Source organism: Micromys minutus (assembly GCF_963924665.1).
Source record: "Micromys minutus genome assembly, chromosome: 9".
Taxonomy (NCBI): Eukaryota; Metazoa; Chordata; class Mammalia; order Rodentia; family Muridae; genus Micromys; species Micromys minutus.
Genome location: NC_137978.1, coordinates 47,457,604 through 47,483,414, shown reverse-complemented (window position 1 = coordinate 47,483,414; position 25,811 = coordinate 47,457,604). Strand labels below are relative to the sequence as shown.

General features: G+C 44.4%; 1 protein-coding gene across 3 annotated transcripts in view; it reads left to right on the top strand.

Moving 5' to 3' along the window:
• Window positions 1-25,811, top strand: part of WDTC1 (WD and tetratricopeptide repeats 1) — a 46,428-nt gene that overhangs the window by 8,044 nt on the left and 12,573 nt on the right. For all 3 annotated transcript variants that reach the window (XM_080920811.1, XM_080920809.1, XM_080920810.1), the window contains 6 exons: window positions 7,336-7,482; window positions 8,844-8,927; window positions 17,110-17,156; window positions 17,527-17,638; window positions 23,218-23,405; window positions 24,959-25,141. In XM_080920811.1, the coding sequence (XP_080776937.1) occupies window positions 7,435-7,482; window positions 8,844-8,927; window positions 17,110-17,156; window positions 17,527-17,638; window positions 23,218-23,405; window positions 24,959-25,141 (662 nt within the window). In that variant the 5' untranslated portion in view covers window positions 7,336-7,434. The remainder of the gene's footprint in view (window positions 1-7,335; window positions 7,483-8,843; window positions 8,928-17,109; window positions 17,157-17,526; window positions 17,639-23,217; window positions 23,406-24,958; window positions 25,142-25,811) is intronic.

Genomic DNA, 25,811 nt, shown 5'->3' with positions numbered 1-25,811 from the left:
ATGTATGGAACACGAGTCTGACAGAGTGTGGTATCTCCTGTCAGCTAAGGCAGAGGCTGGTCCAGAGCATAGGATCCCAGCTCAGTGGTCTTTCCTCAGCACCACAAAGCATGCTTCAGTCTTTGTTAAGTGGGCTGATAATACATGTAATAGCTGCATGGCTTCCTCATGGAATTGTGAAGCACATAAAAGCCTGAACAAAGGCACTGTGGTAGGCATATTGCCTCGTGTGTACACAGGAAGCCACGCAGTTTGTTCAGCAGGAGTTACTGGCATCTGCTCAGTTCACAAGTCAGGCTTGGGAACATTAGGAGATGAATCAGGTGAAGGGCTGGCCTGGAGGAACAGAAGCTGCAGAGGTCAAGTAGGAGACAGGAAAGGTTAAGGACCAGCTTTTCGGTTGAGTTGTAAATTTGAAGTAGAAAGGAAGAGAGTTCGAGAACTTTTCAGTTTTTATAGTTGAGATTTTCACATGCCAGAGATGAACTGACATAAAAGTTACAGTTCAGTATATATATATATTTTGCTTATTAGTTTTTTTTATTTAACTATGTGTCTGGGTATGTAAGGAGCCCAGAGGTATCTGATTCCCCTAGGACTAGAGCTATAGGTGGCTGTGAGCCACCCCACGTGGGTACTTAGAACTGAACTCAGGTCCTCTGCAAGAGCTTAACCTGCTGAGCTAGGTCTCCAGTTCCACTCTGGGCTTTTATGCGCTCCCTCCCAGCTAGTATGGTCATATGTTATAGACCTGGTTGCTTAACTATGTGTAGAATCCGGTTTTTCTGTTTCATTAATCAGTATCACATTTGAAAATTTCTTCCTTTCTTCCTGAGGAAAGCCTCCCTGCAGTCCCAGGTCTGTGTTGTCCAGGCTAGCCCGTGCATCTGCTTCTCTCTGCCATTTCCCAGACTACATTGTCATCTTAAAGACTTGTTAGTCATTTTTGAGGCAAGGTCTCTTGTAGTCCTATCTACCCTTGAGTTTATTATACAATAACAACTCCCTCCTGAGGAAGGAGATTTGGTTTGGTTGATTTATAGGTTTGAGACGGCCTGGTTGGTCTGGAACTTGCTGTGTAGCTGAGAATGGCCTCAGTCATTCTGCCTGTGCCTGCAGAGCTTGGTTTCAGGGATTGCAGGTGTGTACCACACTCCTACACAAGGCTTTTACAAGTCTCAGTGTGTAGAACCGGTTGGCCCCCAACTCATAGATATCCCATTGCCTTTGCCCACTAAGTGTGGGATTAAAGGTGTGTGCCACCATACTGGGCCTATATAAGAACACTGTAGCTGTCTTCAGACACACTAGAAGAGGGCATCAGATTGTGAGCCATCATGTGGTTGCTGGGAATTGAACTCAGGACCTCTGGAAGAACAGTGTCTTAGACAGGGTTTCTATTCCTACACAAACATCATGACCAAGAAGCAAGTTGGGGAGGAAGAGGTTTATTCAGCTTACACTTCCATATTCCTGTTCATCACCAGAGGAAGTCAGGACTGGAACTCAAGCAGGTCAGGAAGCAGGAGCTGATTCAGAGGCCATGGAGGGATGTTACTGACTTGCTTCCCTTGGCTTGCTCAGCCTGCTTTCTTATAGAACCCAGGTCTACCAACCCAGGAATGGCACCACCCACAATGGGCTGGGCCCTCCCCCCTTGATCACTAGTTGAGAAAATGCCTTACAGCTGGATCTTATGGAGGCATTTCCTCAACTGAGGCTCCTTTCTCTGTGATAGCTCCAGCTTGTGTCAAGTTGACACAAAACCAGCCAGTACAGTCAGTGCTCTTAACCACTGAGCCATGTCTTCAGCCTCCCACCTTTCCCACCTTTAAAAAAAAAAAAAAGAGTTAAAACTCTTATATGAAGAACTCCAGTCCTTATACATGCTAGGAACATGTTCTACCCTGAGCTACATCCTCAGCTTCATCACAGATGTTCACAGACCGTCGACACCAGCCAGTGGATAGACTGGCTGTCAGTGTAGTGGAATAAGTTGTGATAATTGGAGAAAGTCAGATACAAAGGCCACATGTTGTTAGTGAATCATCTGGAGTAAGTAGACCCATCGAGACAGAGTGGAGGATGGTGCTTGCCAGTGATGGGCACAAGAGAAATGGGAACTGTGTATTTGCTGGGTGTCAGGTAATGGGAATGTTCTGGAACAAGCTAGGTGTGGTGGCTGCACAGCACTGAGTGTCCTGGATACTGCTGAATTGTTCTGCAGACCAAGTATCTTTTCTCCGTCCTGTTCCGCCATCTCTTCCAGCCTAAGCAACTGCTAACCTAGTCTCCATTTACAGGGTCTAAACACTTTATAGTTAAAAAAAAAAAATGCAATCATATGACATCATCTTTCATTGGGACAGTTTCAGAGTTTATTCTTTCATGAGTTGGTGTGTGCACATGTGTGTTGTGGGTATGTGTATGGAGGCAAGAGGGCAACCTCAGGTGTGGCCCACTGTTTGTGTGCATATGTATGTGTAGTTACAGGATGTGAGTGTAGAGGACAACTCGTGAGAGTTCTTTCCTTCCGTGGGTTCCTGGGTTAAACCCAGGTTGTCAGGCTTGCATGCCAAGCACTTTTACCTGTCAAGTTGTCTCTCCTGGCCTTTTCCTTGCTTTTTCTAGTCAAATGACAGATAATCTCTGAGGCATTGAGTTGTTTGCCTTTTTGTCCAGTGCTTCCATAAACATCTCTGCATAAGGTTTTATGTGGAGTTTCCCTTTGGAAATAAAGTTTAAGTTGAACTCCCAACTTAAAGGTGCTGTGTCACCTTCCAGTCCTGTGATGGGGTCCCCAGTGTCAGCTTCATTCTTTTTTTTTTTTTTTAAAGATTTTATTTATTATATATAAGTACACTGTAGCTGTCTTCTGACACACCAGAAGAGGGCATCAGATCCCATTACAGATGGTTGTGAGCCACCATGTGGTTGCTGGGATTTGAGCTCAGGACCTCTGGAAGAACATTCAGTGCTCTTAACCATTGACTTAACCACCGTCAGCTTCATTCTTGATAGAGAAATGTGGGAGACAAGTAACATGTGCTACCGGAGATGTGTAACAGGACTTTGCAAGTGTTTTGCTGAGCCTCTGCTGTGTTCCAGGTACTGTTAGGGACATTCAAATTTGTTTTCTTATTTGTCCCTTGATGTAGGTATATCAGACCGTTTCCATTTTACAGATGTGCAGACTGAAACTCTGTGAAGTGTCCTGTCTTCCTGGCATATGATAGGGGCAGGAATTCATGCCTAGTATGTGTAATCATGCGTTGGTGTGCGTATACCATGGTACATAGGAAGGTCAGAGGAAAATGTCATGAAATTGGTTTTCTCCTTCCATGTTACATGTGGGTTCTGGGAATCAACTTAAAGTTCATTAGTTTCATATCCTTGTAGAAGAAAGTTTCCTAGAAGTCTAAACTAAAAACTTGTGGTCAGGATAGGGTTAAAGACTCCATGCTAGCCATTTTCGCCCAAGGGAGAATGCCTTCAGAGAGCTGTGACATCTGCCCAGGAGCTCATCCTTATTTCTGTTAGAACATGAGGTCATGTTTCCCTCTGTGCTGCGGGTGTTCACTCTCTCCTCCTCATGGGTGTCTGTCAGGGCTGGCCTTGTAGTATCCTAATTACAGTTCATACCCTGCAAACCTTTGTCCTCTAGCTAGAGAAAGTCTTTATTGAGCTTTCATTTTCTATGAACACACGAACAAAGGAGCTCTCAATGTTCTTCCAGCCCTGAGTGTGAAAGTCAGGGTGTGGCATTCACCATCCTGCCTCAGAGTGAAGGGTGAATGTCCTCCTCTCTGGTGACTCCACGCTGGCATGTCCTTCCTTAATTAAGGTCTTGGTTAATGTCTTGCTGTCTTCTGTGATTTCTTCTAAGATGTATGAATAAATTGTATAACAAATATTCAATTGATCCTTCTAAGTCTAGCTCATTAAACTGTTTGATAAAATTCTTGAAATTGTTAATTCCAGCTATTATGTAGTTTGCATACTGCATCTAACATAGAATTCCCATCGGCATTGTCTTCTCTAGGTTAGATCCTGCATGGCACTGCAGCATGCCAACTTCAGGTCCCTTATTCCTTAGCTTCTGTTTGTGACTTGTTGACTGTTTCAAGAATGCTCTCTGAAGTAACACTCTAAAAGTTGGCCGTGACTTCATCTTTTCAGTATAAAATAATTGTATTGATCCAGTTCTTTACACTTGAGAGTTGTTTTATTTTGTTTTGTTTTTTCTAGACAGTTTCTCAGTGTAACCAGTCCTGACCATCCTGGACTCGATTTGTAGACCAGGCTGGCCTCAAGCTCAAGGCCAACCTGCCTTTGCCTCCCATCTGCTGGGATTAAAGGCGGGCACCACCCTGCCCATCATGTTTGAGAGACTTTTGGATTCGAATATGAAACTAGTTGTGCCCTTGTGCCTTTGTGAATCTTTTATCTAGTTAGATGTCCCTACAAAATTCTGTAGAAAAAAACTGAGTCTTTGTATCCTTGAGAAAAACCAGGCTGTGATTCCAGGATGGCTTTCCAGGTTAGAGCAGAAATAAATGTTCATTAAAATGCTAAGTATAAGCCAGGCAGTGGTCACATACTTTTAATGCCAGCACTTGGAGGCAGAGGCAGAGAGGCAGAGGCTCAGGCTCCTTTGAGTTTTAGTCCAGCCTGGTCTACAGAGAGTTTCAGGAAGGTTTGGGCCACACAGAGAAACTGATTTAAATCTGTATTCTTATTTTACCTCTTATCTGACTTCTTTCCTATGTGCCTGCTTTCCTCCTCTTGTTTCTTTGTGTTCCCAAGCCACACATCAGATAACTAACACCACATCCTTAGCCCTGAGCTCTCGGTGCAGGTACTGTGCCTTTAATTCTGTATTCTCCATTCTGACCGTGCAGCTGCTCCAAGAAAACTCATGAGTTATTAGTTATGATTTGGTTGGCTCTTTGGAATCTCCTGTGGCCATTACTCCAGAAAACATACCATTGTGATTAAGGACATGGGCTTTGGAGTCACATAGGCTTGGGTTCAAGTCTCTTTCCTGCTCCTGTTTATTGGCCATATGACCCTGTGAAACTGTTACGTGTGAATCTGTTCCCTTCTGTTGAAAATGACAATAGAAGTAGCCTGTCTGTAGCAGATGTTTTCCATGCTGAAGCTGAGACCAGAGCCTGGTGCTGTACCCCACCCCCAGTGCCAGCCAGGCAGCCTCACTCCTTTTTGTTTGTTAATTTTGAAGCAGTATCACTGTTACTTAGACTGGCTTTGAACTTACTCTGTAGTCTTTCTTAGGCAGGCTTTGCCTTTGGGCAGGCCTGCATCTTCAACCTGGATCTAGTCCAGCCATTTGAACCACTCTGGCTTTGTTCCCTTGGTCATCTCTTCTCAGAAGCCTCTTCTTCCAGTTCTTTGGCTTGAGTCCTTCTCCCTGGGCTTTAGAGTTATTCTCTGGCCAGATTTGTAGTTAAAAGCAATGGAAACCAACTCTGGCAGATCCCTTCAAAGCTGGGTGTGGTGGCAGAGGCAGGCAGATCTTTGTGAGTTCAAGGTCAGCCTGGCCTACATAGTAAGTTCCAGGACAGCCAGGGATACAGAGAAAATCTGGAAAAAAAAAAAAAAAAAGACACACCAGAAAAGGACATTGGCTCCCATTACAGATGGTTGTGAGCCACCATATGGTTTCTGGGATTTGAACTCAGGACCTCTGGAAGAGCAGCCAGTGCTCTTAACCTCTGAGCCATCTCTCTAGCCCCTGTCATTTATTTTTAATGAACTTAACTGCATTCATTTTTATGTGTGGAGTGTGTGTGTGCTTGTACAGGTGCTGGCTAGAATCATTTCTCTATCATGTGGTTGCTAGGGAAAGTACTTGCACACACTGGGCCATCTTGATGACCTTGTGATATCATAAGGCAATACATTCCTAATATCAAGAACTTGTGGGGCTTCTACAAATTCTGTGATGACTATACTTAAACTTTCTTCTTGCATTTTGTGTTTCCTTTCGATATATGTTAAAGAATCAGACTATTTACTCTTTTAAACAGAATTAGATAGAGGAATAGCTTTGAGGGGTGATGGAACAAAGGCTAAACTATCCAGATACTGAAGACTTTCTTTATTCAGGTGACTGTGGTCATCAAATATTTAACATTAATAGGGGCTGGGGAATGGTCCAGCGGTTAAGAGCAGGAATTCCTTTTGCAGAAGACCCTGGTTTGGTTTCTAGCACCACATGGATGACAACTGTTTGTAACTCTAGCTTCTAGGGGATCTGACTCCTCTGGTCTCTGGCACTGCACTCATTGCACATGTTCACACACACATAATTTAAAATAAAAATTAAACCCTAAGGCTGGAGAGATGGCTCAGTGGTTAGGAGCACTGACTGCTCTTCCAGAGGTCCTGAGTTCAATTCCCAGCACCCACATGGTGGTTCACAACCATCTGTAATGGGATCTGATGCCCTCTTCTGATGTGTCTGAAGACAGCTACAGTGTACTCATGTAAATAAAATAAACAAATCTTTTTAAAAAATTAATGGATGGGTTTGGAGAGATTGCTTGGCGGTTAAGAATTTTTTAGAGGGCCCACACTGGATTCCATGGACCGACATGGTGGCTCATAACTAACCTTAGCTCCAGTTCCTGGGGATCCAATACTCTCCTGATCTCTTCTGGTCTGCACATAATGCACAGATGTACATGCAGGCAAAGTGCTCCCACATAGAATTTAAAAATATATTTGAATTAAAAAAAAAAAGATTGGAGCTGGAGAGATGGCTCAGTAGGTAGAGCAAGCCTGGCTACCTATGTTGGATTCCTGAAACCTATATAAAGAGAAAAGGAAAAAAGGGATGACAAATTCCACAAAAGTTTGTCTCCACAGAGACAGTAGTAGTAATAATACCTCAAAGCTGGTTTATTCTAAAGGATTTTACAAAGGACACAAACAACACAGAGTTTGCTTGTGCCGACTCTTAGGAAAGCTCCCCTTTTGAGTCTGTACTGTTGATGTGGTTGTGGGAGAGCTGAGGTTTCAGATCTAAAGCAATTGGCAGTTGAGATGGTTTGCCACAGGTGTAGGGAGGAATCCTGACTCCTTCAAGTGCTTGCTCCATGGCCGTTCGTGCTCCCTATGGCTGCGAGTCCTTACGAGATGCTCACCATCTTTACCATCTTTACCCATTCAGGGGCTCTTCAGGGAGCAGGGCCAGCCCACCATGTTAGAAATCACTGAGTGGTACAGGACTGCTTTAGGAGTGCAGTCAGGCTTTTGACGGCCCCTTATTCTATTTCCCAGGGCTTGATGCTTTTTTTTTTTTCCTTTTAGGTAATTAAATGCTTGTCTTGTGGACCTGGGCTTGGCTGGAATGTACAAGGGTCTTGAAGATCCTTTTATAGCTTCCTTCTGGTGAACTATTAAGAGAAGATGGCAAAAGTCAATATAACTACAGACCTCATTCGTAGGCAAATTAAGGTAAGCAGCAGCCCTTTCTCTCCCCTCCCCCACCACTATAGGTCTCAACCTTCCTAATGCTTTAATACAAACCCCCAACCACAAAATTATTTCTGTTGCTATTTCAGTACTGTAATTTTGCTACTGTTAGGAATCATGATGTAAATATTTGTGTTTTCTAGTGGTCTTGTGTGACCCTTGTGAAAGGGTTGTCCCACCCACAGAGAGATTTTATTGTGACACAAATTGAGAATTGCAGCCCTACAGAGTCATTTAAACATTAGGGTTGGGGGGAGGCTGGAAAACTGGGACAGACAGCTCTGGAGTTGGTGACTTACCTAAAGTCATATAGCTTCCTAGTAGCCTCCTGAGGATGAAATCACAGTTGTCTGCCTCCTCCAGTTTTTTCAAGTGCATAGAATTCACGGAGTGCTCCCATCCCTGTACTTGTGCCTCCACTGCTAAGGTTAATGTAGGCTGGTGAGCCCTCAGTGTAGAGGTGTCCATGTGGGTGTGCACACAGGAGTATAAATGATACCCTCTCCTGGCCTCAGCTGGAGATTCCAGCATGGGAGCCACAGAGACTTAAAATAGTTTAAAGCAAGGCAGATGTGCCTCTGGTAAGAACCCTAAACTGGGACCCCCAGCTTCATATACTGTTGCCCTGCGAAGTGAAGCTACCTGAAGACTGCTCATTTTGCCTGCCTGTGCTCTTGTTAAGTGATGGTATCTTTGAAAAGTTAAATGATAGAACATTTTTAAGCTAAGAAGAAAATTTAGTTAGTAGTCAGGGGATGTAGTGATGAATATCTTTAATCTCAGTCCTCAGGCAGGTGGATCTCAATGCATTCGAGTCTAGCTTTATCTACATAGAGAGTTCCAACTAGGGCTGCATACTGAGACCCTGTTTTCAAATATACAATTATCTACCAAGGTACTAAGCTTTGGTGATGAACTGGATGGACTTAGTAAAGTGTGTGCCCTGATAGGAACCAAGTGTTTGGTGTGTCTTAGTCTGTGCATTTTTTTATCCTGTATCGTTGAACCTTTTACTTTTAGGTTCTGGGGTTTTTATTGGACCAGGTTCCTTAAAGACAAGGAACTATTTTTAGAAGCTCAGAGTTAGTAGGCTATTTTGGTATGTGTGTAGATGCGCCTTAACGGTGTGTATCCTAAAGATGATGCCTTTCCATCCTAACTACAGAGTTCTCCTTTATTTTTTTCAATTCTTTATTTGACACCCTCTCCTGACCTGTAGACACCAGACATGCATATGGTGCACAGATGTATATAGAAACAAAACATTTAAACACATATACTAAATTTCTAAAGATAGATACTAAATAATATTGAATTGAATCAAAGTTTGCCTTTGTTCCCAGGAGCGGGGTGCCCTGAGCTTTGAACGGCGATATCATGTCACTGACCCTTTTATCCGGCGGCTGGGCCTGGAAGCAGAGCTTCAGGTAAGAGATCTAGCTTGCACCCTAGACACACACATCCTGCTTTTCACCCTCTGCATGCAGAGGTATATCTGCAGCTCAGTGCTGGAGTTAGCGGTATATGCCACCATGCTTACCTTAGGTGCATGTGGGTGAGTGGGTATGTTTTGTTGTGTAGTCACTCTTGGATGCTAGAGGCATTAGATCCCCTAGGGCTGAAGTTACAGATATGGGTTCGGGAACTGAACTCAGGTCCTCCTTGTAGACAGTATGTACTGAAACTGTTGGCTCATCTACAGCCCCTGATTTTCTTTCCTTTTCATTTTTGCTGTTTTTTTGAGATAGGCTTTTTTGTGTAGCCCTGGATGCTCTAGAACTTGATCTGTAAACCAGGCTGGCCTTGAACTTGCCTCTGCTCCAGGAGCTCTAGAATTAAAGGTGTGCACCACCAGGCCCAACCTGATTGTCTTAATATTGTACTTAAGTGGCATGTATTCTGCCACTTTTCTTGATTTGTGCTTGAGGGAATTTCTATAGAATTTTCCACAAATACAAATATCTTCAAAAGCTCCTGGGTTTGGTTTTGTTTTATATAAGATGTTGTGTCAATTTACATATAACTTACAAACATTTCTGAATACACCAGATTGTTTATAATGCCTAATACAATGAAAATAGTTGTTATGCTGTATGGTTTCCAAGACGATAAGAAAAACGTGTCTATATGCAGATGCAGCTGCCGTAATCCTGACTCTTGTTTTCCCTCTGTGCTTGGTTGTGTTTTACCCATATGGAACCTGCCAGTTCTGGAGCCAGTTACATGTCTCACCTTCTCTCTCCATGTGCCTTTATTGTCCTTCTCTTTTACTGTTTCCACACAGTGTTCATTTGCAGCCTAGATATATAGCCTTGAATTTTCTTATATGTATCTAAGACTGTTCTGAATTCTTGACCTTTCTGCTGCAAGTCCCAACTGTTGGAATTACAGGTATGGGCTACCATGCCTGGTTTTGATTGCCTTTTATTTCCATTTTGTTCCTTATGTAATTTGAGCATAAATTCAAAGTAGATTGAGTCAAGTTATGGTATGTCAGAGAAGTGCCATGGGCTTTATGTAAGCTGTAGCATAGTGGTAGCAAAGGGGGCCTAAAACTTTGTATGCATGCATGTATGTATGTATGTATGTATGTATGTATATATGCGTGCATGCAGGTGCTGCTGTGAGCATTCATGCTCATGTTTTTGTGTAGAGACATACTTTAAGATATCTTTGGGATGTTCCCAAGAGTAGAGTAGCTGGCTTACATGATAATTGAGTATTATTTGGTATATTCTTGAGACAGGATTGCATAGTGTATCCACAGCTGCCTTGACCTGTCTTCTATCTCAGCCTCCAGAGTGCTGGAATTAGATGCATGCCCCACAGCCACACCTGGATAGCCAAACAGTTTTGTATTTATTTTTTGTGTGTATGTTCTAAGACTGTTCTTGAACTCCCGACCTGCACACGTAGGTACACACACATGTGGAGGTAAGATGACAACCTGTAGTCAGCTCTCTGTTCACTGCGTGGGTACCAGGAATCACACTAAAGTCCTTGGGCTGGGCCTTGCACCAAGTGCCCTCCATTTCTGCCCTCTGCTCTTTCTCATTAGGCTTTCAGTATTGTATCTACAGCACCATTGCTGACTCCAGGTCATGGAGATTTATATTTGTGTTTCTTCCAAGCTTTACGGGTAGAGTTCTTTGATCCATATGTATATAATCAAAATGCAGTAAGACAATCCATTGAGTTGGTGTGTGTGTGTGTGTGTAAGTGTGTGTAAGTGTGTAATGATGGTTCCTAAGGGAGATCATACTTCATTCTTAGGGTTTGGTTGAGAGTCCAGCCTTCAATACTGAGGCTTCTCTCCACCTGACGCTTCAGTCTTTGGTCATTCGTGGTGGTGTCCAGGATCAAGCAAGTGCTGTACCACTGAGCTGCATCCAATACTTAATTATTCTGCATGTCCACTTGTCCCAGCACCATTTGTTGCAAAGACTATTAGTGTCTTGGAACTCTTAACAGAAATTAAGTACTCATAAAAGTGAAGTTTTTTTGTTAACTGTCAACTTATGCCATTAATCAAAATACCTGTTCTTGTGCCAATACCACTTTGCAGCCACTTGAGAAATTAGGGCATGTGAATCTTCCAACTTTGTTCTTTTGCAGTTGTTTAGCTATTCTGAGTCTCAAGTGCACTGCCACCCGTTCTTATAAATAAAGTTTTATTGGAGCACAGCCACACTCATTCATTTATGTATTGTCTGTCTGTTTTAGTGATTCAACGGCAGGATTGAATGATTCATACAGAGACCATATGGTTTGCAAAACCTAAAATATCTATTGTTTGGCCCCTTACAGAAAAAATTGTCAGCACGTCCTGTAGGTACTGAAGGAAAATTGTTTCAGTCACCTGAGAACAACAGTATGAAAGCACCTCTAATTCCCTCCCGTGGTCGGACAGGCAGACGTGCAGTGTACAGCGTGTAGCTTATGTGGCAGCACTGTATCTTTACCCTGGGAGACAAATGTAGCAGTAAAGATGTCGGTATAGTTTCTGCCTTTCAGAGAGGCCTTTTCTGACCTCTACAGTACATTTTCAGTATGTCCCATCCCCGTGTTTAACAGTCTCCTTAGCACCCAGTCACTCCCTGACTAACCTGACTGAATTATGTGGGGTTCTCCTTCCTCTCTCTAGAGTTCAATGGCATTTACGAAAAGAAGAATTGTATGCTAGGTGCTCAGTGAAAAGAGACTGCAGGATGTATACTTGATATCAGCTTAGTATAAGGAAAAGTTCCGTTGTGAGTTATAGCTGGTGCCTTGCCAATGATGCTGCCATTAGAAATTGATGTATGTATGTAGCTATAGATAGATTTTCTTTATGGTAATGGTGATTGATTTATATTTTGTTTGGTTTGGTTTGTTGAGGCAGGGTTTCAACTGTGTAACCTTGGCTGACTACTGTCCTGGAACTCACTCTGTAGACCAGACTGTCCTCAGACTCAGAGATCTATAATTTTAATTTTTTCAAATGCTACTTTTAATGATTATTTTTATGTACATTGGTATTCTACCAGCTTGTATGTCTATGTGCGGGTGTCAGATCCCCTGGAACTGGGGTAACAAACAGTTGTAAGCTATCACATGTGTACTGGGAATTAAACCCAAGTCTTTTGGGAGAACAGCTAGTGCTCTTAACCACTGACCCATCTCTCCTGCCCTGGTTCTTAAACATTTTAACCTCCCTTTTAACCCACCACCCATCATAGGTAGTAGAAAAGAAAGGATCAGGGGGATTGTGGGGGAAGTGGACCTGTTTCGAAAGGTTCTTTGGAGCAACTGCTGTCTGTTGTCTGGAAATCAGCAGTTCAGTTCACAGGTCAGCAGGCAGCGGCAGCTCGCAAACACTTCATAGATACACCATCAGTCCAATTTGGTAGAGTCAGAATAGCAAAAACAAATCAGTACCAGTGATGAGACCTAACAGAGGCAGCCAGGCATCAGCCTTGGCACAAGTCAACAGGAGGGACCTGGAGGAATGCCAGGAGAACTTCTTGGCTGTGTCTCTCTTGGAGGAGCAAAGATCAGAGATGAGAGACCCACAAGTCTCACACAGTTAGAGCAAGCCAAGCTCAGCCTGCTTCACTGTCTGACGAGTCCTTTTTATACTCTCTCCAAACACCACATGTTCAGCACGTATCTTGCCTCATCATGTGCATCTGTCTCAGCTGACATCACTCTGTCAATCAGCCCATGTCTGCAAAAGCAGCAAGAAACTGCAGCACACTACCTGAAAGTTTTTGGTTTGTTTCTCTCTGTGGAGTCCTAACATGGAGCTCAGCTGTGCAATGTAAGGTGGACTAATACATGTGTGTTGTTAGCAAAGAATCCTTTATCACGTGTCCTTTCTGCATGCTTGCTTTAGAACATCCTTTCTCCTGTGTTCTCTTCAGTGAGGCATTGCTTCACAAGTCTGCTCTAGTCTTTCACCTGTCTCCACTTCAGAAAAACACTTCTGTACTTTTACGTATTTGCTCCAGCCAAACAGCACACAACACTACTGACTCTCAAACGAAACCTTAAATTTCCACTTCAGAGATCTACCTGCTTCTGCCCCCTGAGTACTGGAACTAAGCGCATGCAACCACCCTGTCAGGTCCAGGAGTTGTGACCCAGCCTAGGACCCTGCGTTTGCTAGGCAAGCACTCTACCACACATGGATGGATGGATGGGTGGATAAGTGGATGATATTGGTTGATATTTCCTTTTTCTCTTTCCACGCCTCTCCTGTGTAGTGATGCTTATTAGGTCATGATAACACAAGAGTTATTTAATGTCCCTGTAGGAAGGAGTAATGAGGTCATGACTGTGGCTCTGCCTAGCGTTATCATGCTTGGGTGCTTGGGTGCTAGAGACTGTTCTCGGGGCTCCTAACTGCTGAGCCATCTGTCCAGCCCTTTACATTATTTTTGTTTGTTTGTTGAGACAGGATTTCTATTAAGTCCTAACTGTTCTAGAACTCACTGTAGATCAGGCTGGCCTTAAACTCAAAGAAATCCTCCTGTCTCTGCCTACCAAGTGCTGGGGATTAGAGATGTGTGCCATCACACCTGGCCCTCCACATTATTTTTTGCAACAGGGTGTCTCACTGAACCTGGAGCCCCTCATGGAGGCTAGACTGGCTGGTTATGGAGATCCAGGGATTGCCCTTTCCTCTACCTGAGTCTATAGGTAGGTGCCGCCGTACCCAGCTGTTACATGGATGCCGCCTGTCTGCCAAGCCTGACCACATCAATCCCCTTGGTGTGAGAAGAAACACTTCCACAAGGTGTTGTCCTCTGCCTCCCACACCGCTGCCATGGCACACATGTACACAGACATTAAATAGATAGGTCTGGGGAGATGTCTCAGTGGGTAAAGGCTCTCGATATCAAGCCTAGGGAACTGGTACCTATGGTAGAAGGAAAGAGCTGGCTTGAGGAAACTGTCCTTTGACCCTTATATATGCCTGTTGGCCCAAAAGCTCCTCCCTAAAGGTAAATACATTAACCTAATTCTAGTATTAGGATAAGGCTGAAGGATTGTGAGTTCAAGGCCAGCGGGAGCTAAATATCAATCCTTGTCTCCAAGCAGGGATGGGCTGGCTAAGAATTAAGGAGGGAGTATTTATAAGTACCCACACATGCTATACATACACAATAAATGAAAAAAAAAAAAACCCCACAAAGAATGCTTTGAAAACAAAAACTTGTTATAGTTTTTAAATAATTTATTTTTATGTGGATACATGGTTTACCTACTAGTTTGTGCTGGAAGAGAGAATTGGATCTCATAGAACTAGAGTCCCAGGGCTGGAGAGATGGCTCAGCAGTTAAGAGCACTGGCTGCTCTTCCCGAGATCCTGAATTCAAATCCCAGCAACCACATGGTGGCTCATAACCATCTATAATAAGATCTGATGCCCTCTTCTGGTATGTCTGAAGACAGCTACAATGTGTGTGTGTGTGTGTGTGTGTGTGTGTGTGTGTGTGTGTGTGTGTGTGTGTGTGTGTGTGTGAAATAAATCTTATAATAAGTCTTTTTTAAAAAAAAGAACTAGTTTTCTAGTTTGTTAGTCAACATGTAGGTGCTAAGAATCAACTCTGGGATTTGGGAGCTCTGTGCTCTCTTCAGCTCCTATTTCTGTTTTGTTTTAGTATTTTAGTGTTTTGAGGTAGTGTCTTGCTATGTAGCTCTGGCTGGCCTGACACTCTTTATCTAGCTCAGATTGACCACAAATTCTCTCAGAGATCAACCTGTCTCAGCCTCTCCAATGCTAAGGTAGGGCTGCTCTGCTGCTGCCGGCTTACGTTACAGGTCTGTAAATCAGAACACAGATCTCGCCAGACTAGAAGAAGGTGTTGGCAGCTCTGTCCCTCCAGGAGGCTGAAGGGTAGAATTTCTTTTCTTGCTATTCCCAGTTTCTTAAAGCTGCTGCAAGTCTTGGCTCCTGGCCCTTCCCTCTGCGGCATAGCCAGCAGCAGCTGGTACATTCGTTTTACACCTCTGTGTCTGCCTCTCTGGAGCCAGCTCACATACTGTTTATGAATTTAAGGATTCATGTGACCTCACTGAACCTGCCTGGACAGTCCAGGATCATCTTGCCATCTCATAGTTTTAACCTTAATCATATCTGCAGACTTCTTTTTGTCACTTGAGATAACATTTGCAGGCTTCAGAGTTATGGCTGAACTGTATAAAGGACTGTTATTCTGTCTACACGAGTACTCAGCTTTGCCCTCACTAAGGAGCAGTCATTCAAGGCCATGGGTGCTCTGAGAGATTCCAAGATGAAGCTGTGGTTTCTGGCAAAGTATAGAGAGGATTTTGACTCAGATAAAGGTGTGGAGTTGCAACCAAGTGTTTGAGAAGGCAAGAGGCCTTAGGTCCACAGGGACCCTGGCTGCCTTGAGCAGAGGGTGTCTCAGTTGTATATTCAGGTGCAAAGCCTGAAAAAACAATTAGGTTCAACCCAGAGGAGAAGAAGGACCTAAGCTGGGAAGAGAAAAGACAGATGGGAAATTAGATGTGTCTATACCTCCAAGTTCTCTTTGCTATCCCCACTGGACAGATGGATGCATCTAGTTAATTAAGCAGCAGATACCTGCTAGACACTGCAGTTAGCCTCAGATGCAGTGTAATCCACAAAGCCTGCTTTCTCAGGCTTCAGTCTCGTGGAGGAAAGCCATCACAGAGCTGCAGAGCCATATTGTATGATGGCATAGAGGCCAGCAGGAAAGAAGCCTCCCTCCCACATTCATAAGAGAGGCATCTTAAAGGAAGGTCCTGCTCACTGGTACCTGCAGAATGTGTTGGGATTACTGGGTTTGGATGCTTTTTACAACAGATAACAGCCCAGTTTGGATTGTCTTAAACAAAAAATGGAGCAGGAGAAAGTTAGAGTCAAGGTCTGCCACTATAGTCAGTCTGGCTCATCTTCTACAGCTGCAGGATAAGCCTGCCTCTGGGTGATGATTCCACCAGGCTGCTTGCCCTTGAGGTGGCAGAATGTGCAACAACTGTTGGTCTACCCACATGCCAGGTCTTCACTGAAGCACCTAAGTATCCAGTGCTGCTGAGAATGGGCACACCTGCTCCTGTCATCACTTCCCTCTTGGCATCTGATTTCAGGTCAAGGTTCATCTCTCAGCTGATTACTGTGACCAGATTAGCTTTACAATTTTCTATATACTATTTGGTTTAGGCCTAATTCTGGAACCTCTCTCACTGCGGCAAGAAAAATGGAGTTGTTTCTCAGGACACTTGGTTTGATTTCAGGCAGGAAGCTGGTAGTTCAGTCAGTGATAATCTTGGCACCCTTAGGAAGAGGGTGGAGTGAAGGGACAGAGAAGCCTGCACGGTCTAGTCATTTCATCTCCTTTGCTGTGAAACCCTGGGGTCCGCTCCTCATACCTTCCGCTATTTGTAAGTTCAAATTCATTATGTATCGTTGACTGCCCTATTTTCTCTGTTTTTAAAGATTTGTTTATTTTATGTGTACAAATGAGTGTTTTGCCCTCATGTGCTGGTACCCACCAAGATCTGAAAAGGGCAAGAGATACCCTGGAACTGGAGTTACAGGCATTTGGAAGCCTATCATGTGGGTGCTAGGAATTGAACCTGGGTCCTCTGCTATTAGCCACTAATCCATCTCTCCAGCCCCACTTTCTTTGATTCGTAACTAAAACACTGTGGCCCAGATTACCTTTTTGCATTAGTCTCTAGGCTATGCCTTTTGTAGGTTGGAGGAATGCAGAAATGGAGTGTGGGGCTGCAGAGATGTTGCAAGCATTCTGGCCCTAAACTTGTCCCTTGAAGGAACTGTACCTATGTCTTTCAGGGATAGACAGTTTTTTGGCTTTTATAATTACTAATGTATGAATTTCCTGCAAAGTGGAATCAAAGAAACATGCCTTTATAACTCAGGTGTGCACTGCCAGCTGACACTGTGTGTGAAGGCACTTTGTATGCTGAAGGGGGTGCATTTTAGTTCTGGCCACACATGTCCCAGGCAGATGCTGAAGGTGAAGCTGTTTGCTTGCCTAACCCCACTTCTTGGCATTGAGCTTCCCAGGGAACTATCCATTGGATCTTTTCTTAACCCTCTATTTTCTCCCCCAGGGTCACTCAGGATGTGTCAACTGTCTGGAGTGGAATGAGAAAGGAGAGTGAGTATGAGCTGCAGGGACAGGTCAGAGTGGTGGAGACGTGGGTTCCTCCACTTGGTCATCTAAGGAGATAGATATGCTCTCTGACATCCTAAGCTTATCCCACGACTGTCAACACAGTTTCACTAGTAACTCAGTATGAACAGAAGTTTGGATAACTTCCAAACCCTATTTTATTGTAGGCCAGTGTATTGGGAGAATATTGGAAACTTTCAACAAAGTAAAATATAATCTAGTAATATTTATAAGCTAACCTTAAACTTCAACATCTACTGTCCTTTGAGTTATCTATACCCAACTCCTATCCTCTGGGAATGGGGAAGAGGCAGCTGGGGCCTTGAGAAGTCAGAGCTCCTAATTCTGCCCACAGCTTGCTGGCTTCTGGTTCCGATGACCAGCACACCATCGTGTGGGACCCACTGCACCACAAGAAGCTGCTCTCCATGCACACAGGACACACAGCAAATATCTTCTCTGTCAAGGTGAGCAAAATGTGCCACATGGCAGAACTGGGCTGTGGGCATGGTTGTATTGGTGTAGCGTGTCCCGTGTGAATAGTTCTGTGGTGTGAACATTGGATAGTGCTGCTTGAACCCTCTCTCTTTTCTATGCTCTTCTCAAAACCACTGAACAACTCAAGATCCATTTATATTTATTTATTTGTTAAATTTGTATGTCTTTGTTAGGGTAGGAGTACATATGTGCCATGGTATGTATGTGTGTCGTCACACATGTGGAGGTCATAAGGACACTGGCATGAGTCAGTTCTTACCTTTCATTCACCCTGTGGTTCTTGGAGCTCATTCAGGTCATCAGGCTTGATGGCAAGCACCTTAACCCGCTGAGCCATCCTGCTAGTTCTCAGTCCATTGTTATTTATGTGAGCATGCCTCCTAGAAGTGAGCAGGCCAATATCTTGTCCTCTCTAAGCCTGTTTCCTGTCCTGTGAAAAGGAAGCAGCTGAGGAGACTCTTAAAGTCCATGAACAAGTGAATGAGTGAGACAAGGAGCAGGTAGAGATGGTTCAGCTATTACGAGAACTTGCTGCTCTTCCAGAAGTCCTGGGAGTGTGGTTTCCAGCATCCATGTAGGGCAGTTCACAGCCATTTGTTGTCATTTGTAACTCTGGCTCCATCATGTCTGACACCCTCTTGGCTTTCATATACACACAAACACATTTTAATTTTTTTAGATACTTTTATTTCTGTTGTGTGTGTATGGGTATTTGCCTGCATGTGTGTTGATGTACCACATGTGTACAGTACCCGAGGAGACCAAAAAAGGATATTAGATCCTTTGGAACTAGAGTGACAGAGGGTTGTGAACTACCATGTGGTTGCTGGGAATCAATTCTGGATCTCTGGAAGAGCAGTCAGTTCTTTTTGCAGCTGAGCCATCTCTCCAAGCCAATATTTTTTAAATCTCAAAAAAGTTTACTGAGCAAGTAGCAACTCAGAATGTTTATGTTCACTTAGATAATTGATTTTTTAAAAAAGATTTTATTTATTTATTATACACACAGTGTTCTGCCTGCATATATCCCTGCATGTCAGAAGAGGTCATCAGATCTCATTACAGATGGTTGTGAGCCACCATGTGGTTGCTGGGAATTGAACTCAGGACCTCTGGAAGAGCAGTCAGTGATCTAACCACTGAGCCAGCTTTCCAGCCTCAATCATTGATTTCTGAAAAAGAGTTTGTGAACCAGGTTTGGTGATACACTCACACAGTCAAGTCCTAGCACTTGGGAGGTGGAAATAAGAGAGGATCAAACCCTAGAGTGGTTCTCAGCCACATAATGAATTCCAGGCCAGGCTGGGTGGGCTACATGAGCTGAGGAAATGGCTCTGTAGAAAAATGGTAAATGAATTCAGTCCTTAGTACTGGTACTGGCAAGGTTGAGACAGGAGGATGCCTGTGTTTAGCCACTGCCACTGGCCATCATCTATCCTAGCCAATCACAAGGTCTAAGTTTAGTGAGACATCCTGTTTCATAAAATAAGGATAAGGTAAAGACCTAATGTGGAGGCCTGACAAGATGGCCCAGCACATAAAAGCACTTGGGAAGATAAAAGGAGAGAACCACCAATAAGAAATTGTCCTGTTACTTTTGTACATGTACTGTGTGGCATGTGTCCTAACCCAGTTCCTGTTCGTGTGTGTGTGTGTGTGTGTGTGTGCGTGTGTGTGTGTCCGTGTGTCCGTCTGTGTTCGTGTCCATGTGTCCAGAAACACAAATATAATCAGCAGATGTTTTTTATAAAAATAATAGATCCTGGAGAAATGGCTCAGTGGTTTAGGGAACTTGTTGCTTGTGTAGAAGACCAGGGTTTGGTTCCCAGCACCCTATAGAGGCTAACTCCAGTTCATCAGATCGGACTCCCATTCTCACCTCCAAGGGCAGACATGCAAAACACGCACATATAAAATAAAATAGATCTTAGGGGAGAAACAACACCTAGCATAGATCTTGTGGGAGAACCTGATCTGTGAGATTGTCCCTTTGAGATAAGTCTCCTATAATGGCAGCTATGTGACTGAGGATGACCTTGAACTTCTGTTAGTTCACTGTGCCTCCTTTGAGTACTTTACAATAAGTTTATATGGTGCTGGGAAAGAACCAAGGGCTTCATGGATGCTATTGCCTACAGACTAAAGTTTCTTTATCCCTGTGCACAGAAGTTAGGTCTTGATCCCAGAGACCAAACCCTGAAGTGGCTGTTAGGCCTTAGAATCGCATGTAGGGCTGGAGAAGGAAGAGCTCCTGATGCTTGGGGTTCCTTGAAGAAAGTTTCTTACTTGCTTTTTGAGGCAAGGTTTCACTATGTAGATGAGGCTGCCCTAGGACTCTACCTGAATGCTAGCATTAAAGGCACATGTTCTCATGTCTGGCTTGAGTAGCCTGAGTGAGGGGGTCTCTGTGGGTGTGTTAGGCAGGGAGGTGAACCACAAAGAGGTAAGAGTGGGAACTTGGTTCAGATTGACCATTAACCTGGTTCAAGATTTTGGGGAGTCTGATGCTAGGTGTTTTATCCAACAAATTTAACCGTGGTGCACATGGAATTGTAATTACATTGAGACTGGACTTGGGGTGCCTGCCATTTCTTCCAAGAGGAAGGCTGCCTGCACTAACCTAAAAGCCTACACAGTGGCCTGGCCCTGACTTAGTCATACAAACAGCAAAGAAGCCTTTTAGGCCGTTAGCCACCACCTAGTCCTGGTTGTGGTAGCTTTAATATGACCTGGCCCACAAGGTAGCTCAGACCAGCAGGCTGTAATCACTTTCGATTCACAGCATTCTGGATGGAAGAACTCGCTTTACGTCTTTCCATCGGAGAGACAATCCTGCACGCTTAACATTCCTGGTTTCTTTGGAGATCTGTGGGTGTAGGACCTTGGTGCCACACTCCCAAAAGCGGGGTTTGAGCCCTTTCAGCCCTGACTGCAGTTATATGCTTTATATCTGTGGGCTGACTTTAAAACACCCCACTTTCCTGGCTAATGTGAGGAGCAGTGGCTCTACCCGAAATCAAAGCCTCCTCAGAGAGCTCCAAACCTCATTACCCTCATGCCTCACCCCTCTTTCTCTCGCCTGTGGATGACTTCCTGTGATTTTTCCAGAAGCACAATAACTGCAGCTTGGTCTGTGGCTCTGATGACAACACATGGTGTGGGGGAGGCCCCTTGTGACAGTGCTGTGTGGTCAAACCCGGGGACCGAGAGCCCTGCATCACTCGATCAGAGACGAATTTGTCAGCAGCTGTACACAACCCTTCTGGGGTTTTTATTGTTGTCCTTTGGTTTGGTTTGATTTGGGGTTTTGGTGTTTTTAAAACAGGTTTTTTTTTTTCTTTTTTCTTTTCTCTCTCTCTCTCTCTCTCTCTCTCTCTCTCTCTCTCTCTCTCTCTCTCTCTCTCTGTTATTGTTCATTTTGTTGTTGGGAGTTGTTTTGGTTTGGTTTTTGTTTGTTTTTTGAGATAGGGTTTCTCAGTCTTGGCCATCCTGGAACAAGCTGGTCTTGAACTCACAGAATCCACCTGCCTCCGACTCCTGAGTGCTGGAATTAAAGGTATACACCACCATCATCCAGCTAAAAGTACATTTTCAAAAAATGTACTATTAATGTTTATATAGGCATGTGATATGGGAGGGGGGATGTGTGGAAGCCAGAGGACAGCTTTGTGGAATTGTGGGACCCCAGGATTCCGGTCTTTCTTTCTTTCTTTCTTTCTTTCTTTCTTTCTTTTTTTTTTTTTGGTTGAGATTTATTTATTATGTTACAGCACTCTAGTTGCATGTATACCTGCAGGTCAGAAGATTATTATAGATGTTATTACATATCTCATTATGTGATGGTTGTGACCCACAATATGATTGCTGGGAATTGAACTCAGAACTTCTGGAAGAACAACAGCCTGTGCTCTTAACTGCTGAACCATCTCTCCAGTCCCCCAGAATTGATTTCAGGTCACCAGGCTTGTTTGGCAAGTGCCTTCACCCACTGAACACTCTTTCCAGTTTGTTTAAGCAAAGTCTTCCTCACCTCTGGGCATGTACAATATTTTGTCCATGCTCTCCCCCTGGTGGCAACTGCGGTATATTGCAAATGTATAAAGCAGCACTGAAGGCTCGCTTACTATTGCTGTGGCTGGAATCTGTGCTGCCTCCAGACAGGAGTAAAGATTGCTTGCATGTCCCTAAGAATAAGTTTACATACTCACATTTCTAAGCGGTGAAGCATAAAAGTGTTATTTTGTTTCTCCAAATAAAAACTGAAAAGGAGAGCTGGGATATAGCTCTGTGGTAGAGCAACTGCCTGTCATTCTCCAAGTCAGTATCTGATCTGTCCCCAGTACAGGAAAGGAAGGAGGGGAGATGGACAGACAGACAGAAGGGGAGATGGAGGGAGGGAGAGAGGTTTTGTTCATGTCATCTGGAATGCTGTGTTCTCTACTTGACTGGGGTGATGGTCGTAGTTTTACAGTGGTCAGCCCTTTTCTACTGTCCAACATCTGGACTCTTCCCACTGTTTGCTGAGTATTTTTGCTCAGATCCCCTTTTCTCTTTTGGATTTTTCTTAGAAGTGGGGGTTTAGGACAAAAGATGGGAATTGCTTTTTAATCCAAACTTGGGTGACTGGATGTGTGGGCTAACTGAGTTCTGTGTGAATGGATGTGTGGATGTATGTATGTATGTATGTATGTATGTATGGATGGATGGATGGATGGATGGATGGATGGATGGATAGGTATTTGTATATGTGCACGCACACACGCTTGTGTATGTATGTATGGATGTGTGGATGTATGTATGTATGGATAGGTGTTTGTGTGTGTGTGTGTGTGTGTGTGTGTGTGTGTGTGAGCGCACATGCTTGTGTATGTATGGATGGATGTGTGGATGTGCTGAGGTGTGGGTGTATGGATGTGTGTACGTACGGTCTGGGTTTTGAACAGTCTTGCTGTGTTCTGAAGCTCAGTGGTTGGTTGTTGTTCATTTGCTTGCTTACTTTATTTTGGTGCTGGGATTGAACCCAAGATTTCAAACATGTTATACATGTGGTCTGCCAGTGAGCTACACCCCTCCCATGACCCTTAAAGATTTTTTCTTTGCCTATGCTCAGGATTGAACTTTTTACACATACTGAGTACTCACCACTGAGAGACATACCAGCCCCTAATTTGTAATGAGATTGTTTTCAGTATCAGCAAGATAAAGTAGCTGCCCTGTTGTCTGGTATTTAGAAATTCTTGGTGAGTGATAATGAGGATTATCATCCACTCAGTTTCTGCTTGGAGAAGAATCAGAACAAAGGGCTCCTTGGGCAGTGCAGCTCGGTGTAAGTGGTGACCACTCCGACTCTATGAAGTACATTCTTGATTGAACTTTTGTGCTGCTAGGCTGCTGCCAGATAGCCAAACTTATTTTGCTGAGCTTTTATAGACAGACGTGCTTTTCTAAGTGAAATGGGAGGGAGAAGGTGTGCTGACATCCAGGCCGTTCTCCTTCAGTAGCCAGCCCTACCCTACTTCCTGCCACTCATTCAATCTCTTGTGAGCAGTTCCTGCCTCATGCTGGAGACCGCATCTTGATCACGGGAGCAGCTGACTCCAAGGTACATGTCCATGACCTTACGGTAAAGGAGACGATCCACATGTTTGGAGACCATACAAACCGGGTGAAGCGCATTGCCACGGCACCCATGTGGCCTAACACATTCTGGAGCGCTGCTGAGGATGGGCTTATCCGGTAAGGGTCTCTGCATGAAATTACCTGTCCTCCACTTCAGTGGCTCTGCTGTAGTGCCTCCCTCCTCAGACCTGGTCTTTCCCCCAGCAGACAGGACGTGGGGCTCCCCCATTCCAATGTTCTGTGTGGTTGTGTATTTGCCCTGCTCCCTCCAGTCAAAGATGGCATTATTGCCCTTCTTTTCCCTTTTGGGGTGCTGGGAGTCAAACCCATGGCTTCTTGCATACCAGATACATTTTCTACCACTGAGCTAAGTTACAGACACCCCTGTTTCATGGGAAAGTTGGATGCTGAGATGGGGCTTGCTCAGTAGCCAGGTTGTACTTAGGTCTTAGGTCCTCAGCCACTCAAGCACTAAGATCACAGCCTCATCCTCAGTCGGTCCCCACTTTGTTGTTAAGGGAGAGGATCTTTCTGTTACTCAGTCTGGCTTCAAACACAGGGCTCCATAGGTCACACATTGTGCTTTCTGATCATCTAGATCTATGAGCATGCACCATTCATTAAGTAATGTATAAACTCATTACAGTGTAGCTACAAGCAGGTCTCTGAAGCAAGGCACAACAGGTCTAATCCTAGCTCTCTCACTGTTAAGTAGGAAAAAAGGCCACTGCATGCCAGAACTGTAGTCTCTCTATTTTTAATACAGGAATGGTCCTGAGATCTCCTTTGTTGCTCTGAGTTGATAGCTGAGAACATTTGTGCAATGACACAGTACTTCAGAGACAGCCTGAGTCAATGGCTTGCTCAGGAAGCACCTAGCAGACCTCCTTGTTGTCAGGCCAGCTGGCAGAAGCCAAGCAAGCACCCTGAGTATCAGGACCTGGGCAGAGCCACAGGCAACAGACATATCCTAGCAGTGTGTGAGCATGCGGGCCTCAAGAGTAGACACAATAGTGTCAATGGGCAAGAGGAGGCAGAATGGCTTCCCACCTGAGGAGGTGGCTTTGTGGAAGCAGGGTGAAGTGACATACAAGATCAAGATCGCTGTAGGTACAGGCTCAGGATACAGCTCAGCAGCAGAGAGCTCCCAACGTATCTGAAGCCCTAGAGCCAATCCCTAGTACAGACAAAAGGAAGAGAGAGGCTCTGCTTATAATTGGCCCATGAAAGCTGAGGAAGGCAAGGTATGTGAAACTGGGTCTTAAAAGTCAGACTGTGGAGTTTGATAAACTTAACACTCAGGGTGCAGGCATCAAGTGGCAGAAGAACGATATCAGACTATTTTAAGAAGAGCATTCCTGTTAAGATGGCCTAGGAGGACAAGTTAATCGTGTAAGGCTTTTAGAGCCAGCAAGAAGTGGCTGAGTGGATGGATGGTGCCACGCCCCCTTCTGGAAGTTCCTGTGTAGTGCAGCAGAACTGTCCTCTGCCCTAGCTTTTTCTTTGCTGTACAGTTGGGGCTGAGGGGCTGGCCCTGGCTTTTGTGGTCTTAGGCAGCTCTCAGGAAAGCTCCTGGCTTACAGGACACCATCCCCTCTTGCATTACAAGGGCTTGGTTTCTTCCCTGCTTTCTACATAAGAACCCAGTTGCTAATTTCACTCTCTTACAGCCAGTATGACCTTCGGGAGAACAGCAAACACTCGGAGGTGCTGATTGACCTAACAGAATACTGTGGCCCAATGGTGGAGGCCAAATGCCTCACCGTCAATCCCCAGGATAACAACTGCCTGGCGGTAGGGGCCAGCGGGCCCTTTGTGAGGCTCTATGACATTCGGATGATCCACAACCACAGGTAAGAACAGCAGCCTTGTGGGCAAGACACGGGGTCCTCTTCCCCTTTTCCCTTTCTGCCTGCAGTCCCACCCCAAAAATCACTGTATTTCCTGCTAGTTACCTTACTGCTGTTAGTACTGTTGAGAGTAACAGTCTTTTATTACAGTCATTTATGTGAGGGCAGGGATAGTTCCTGGGGAATCAAACTCCGGTTATCACACTCGGTAAGCGGAGCCAGTTTAGCAGCCCCGGAGTCACTCTTGGTTTTTGTTTTTTCCTCCTCCTGCCCCCTTTTTTGTTTTTTTAAAGGAGATCTTATTATGTATTATGTAGTCTTTTTTTTCTCCTCTGAGACAGGGTTTCTCTGTACCCCTGGCTGCCTGGAACTCACTGTGTAGACCAGGCTAGCCTAGAAATCACAGAGATGAACCTACCCATGCCTCCTAAATGCTGGGATTAAAGGCATGCATCACCACTGCTGGGCTTTGTTATGTAATCTTGGCTGGCCTTGAACCCACTATGTAAATCAGGCTGTCCTTGATCTACTCTGCCTCCCAAGAGCTGAGATTATGCCAGCATGCCTGACCCCAGTTAGAGTCTTATATAAGTAATATTTTGTACATACAGTTTTCCTTATTTATTTTATAAATAAATACTGGGATAGAACATGTGGCCTTGTACATGCTAGA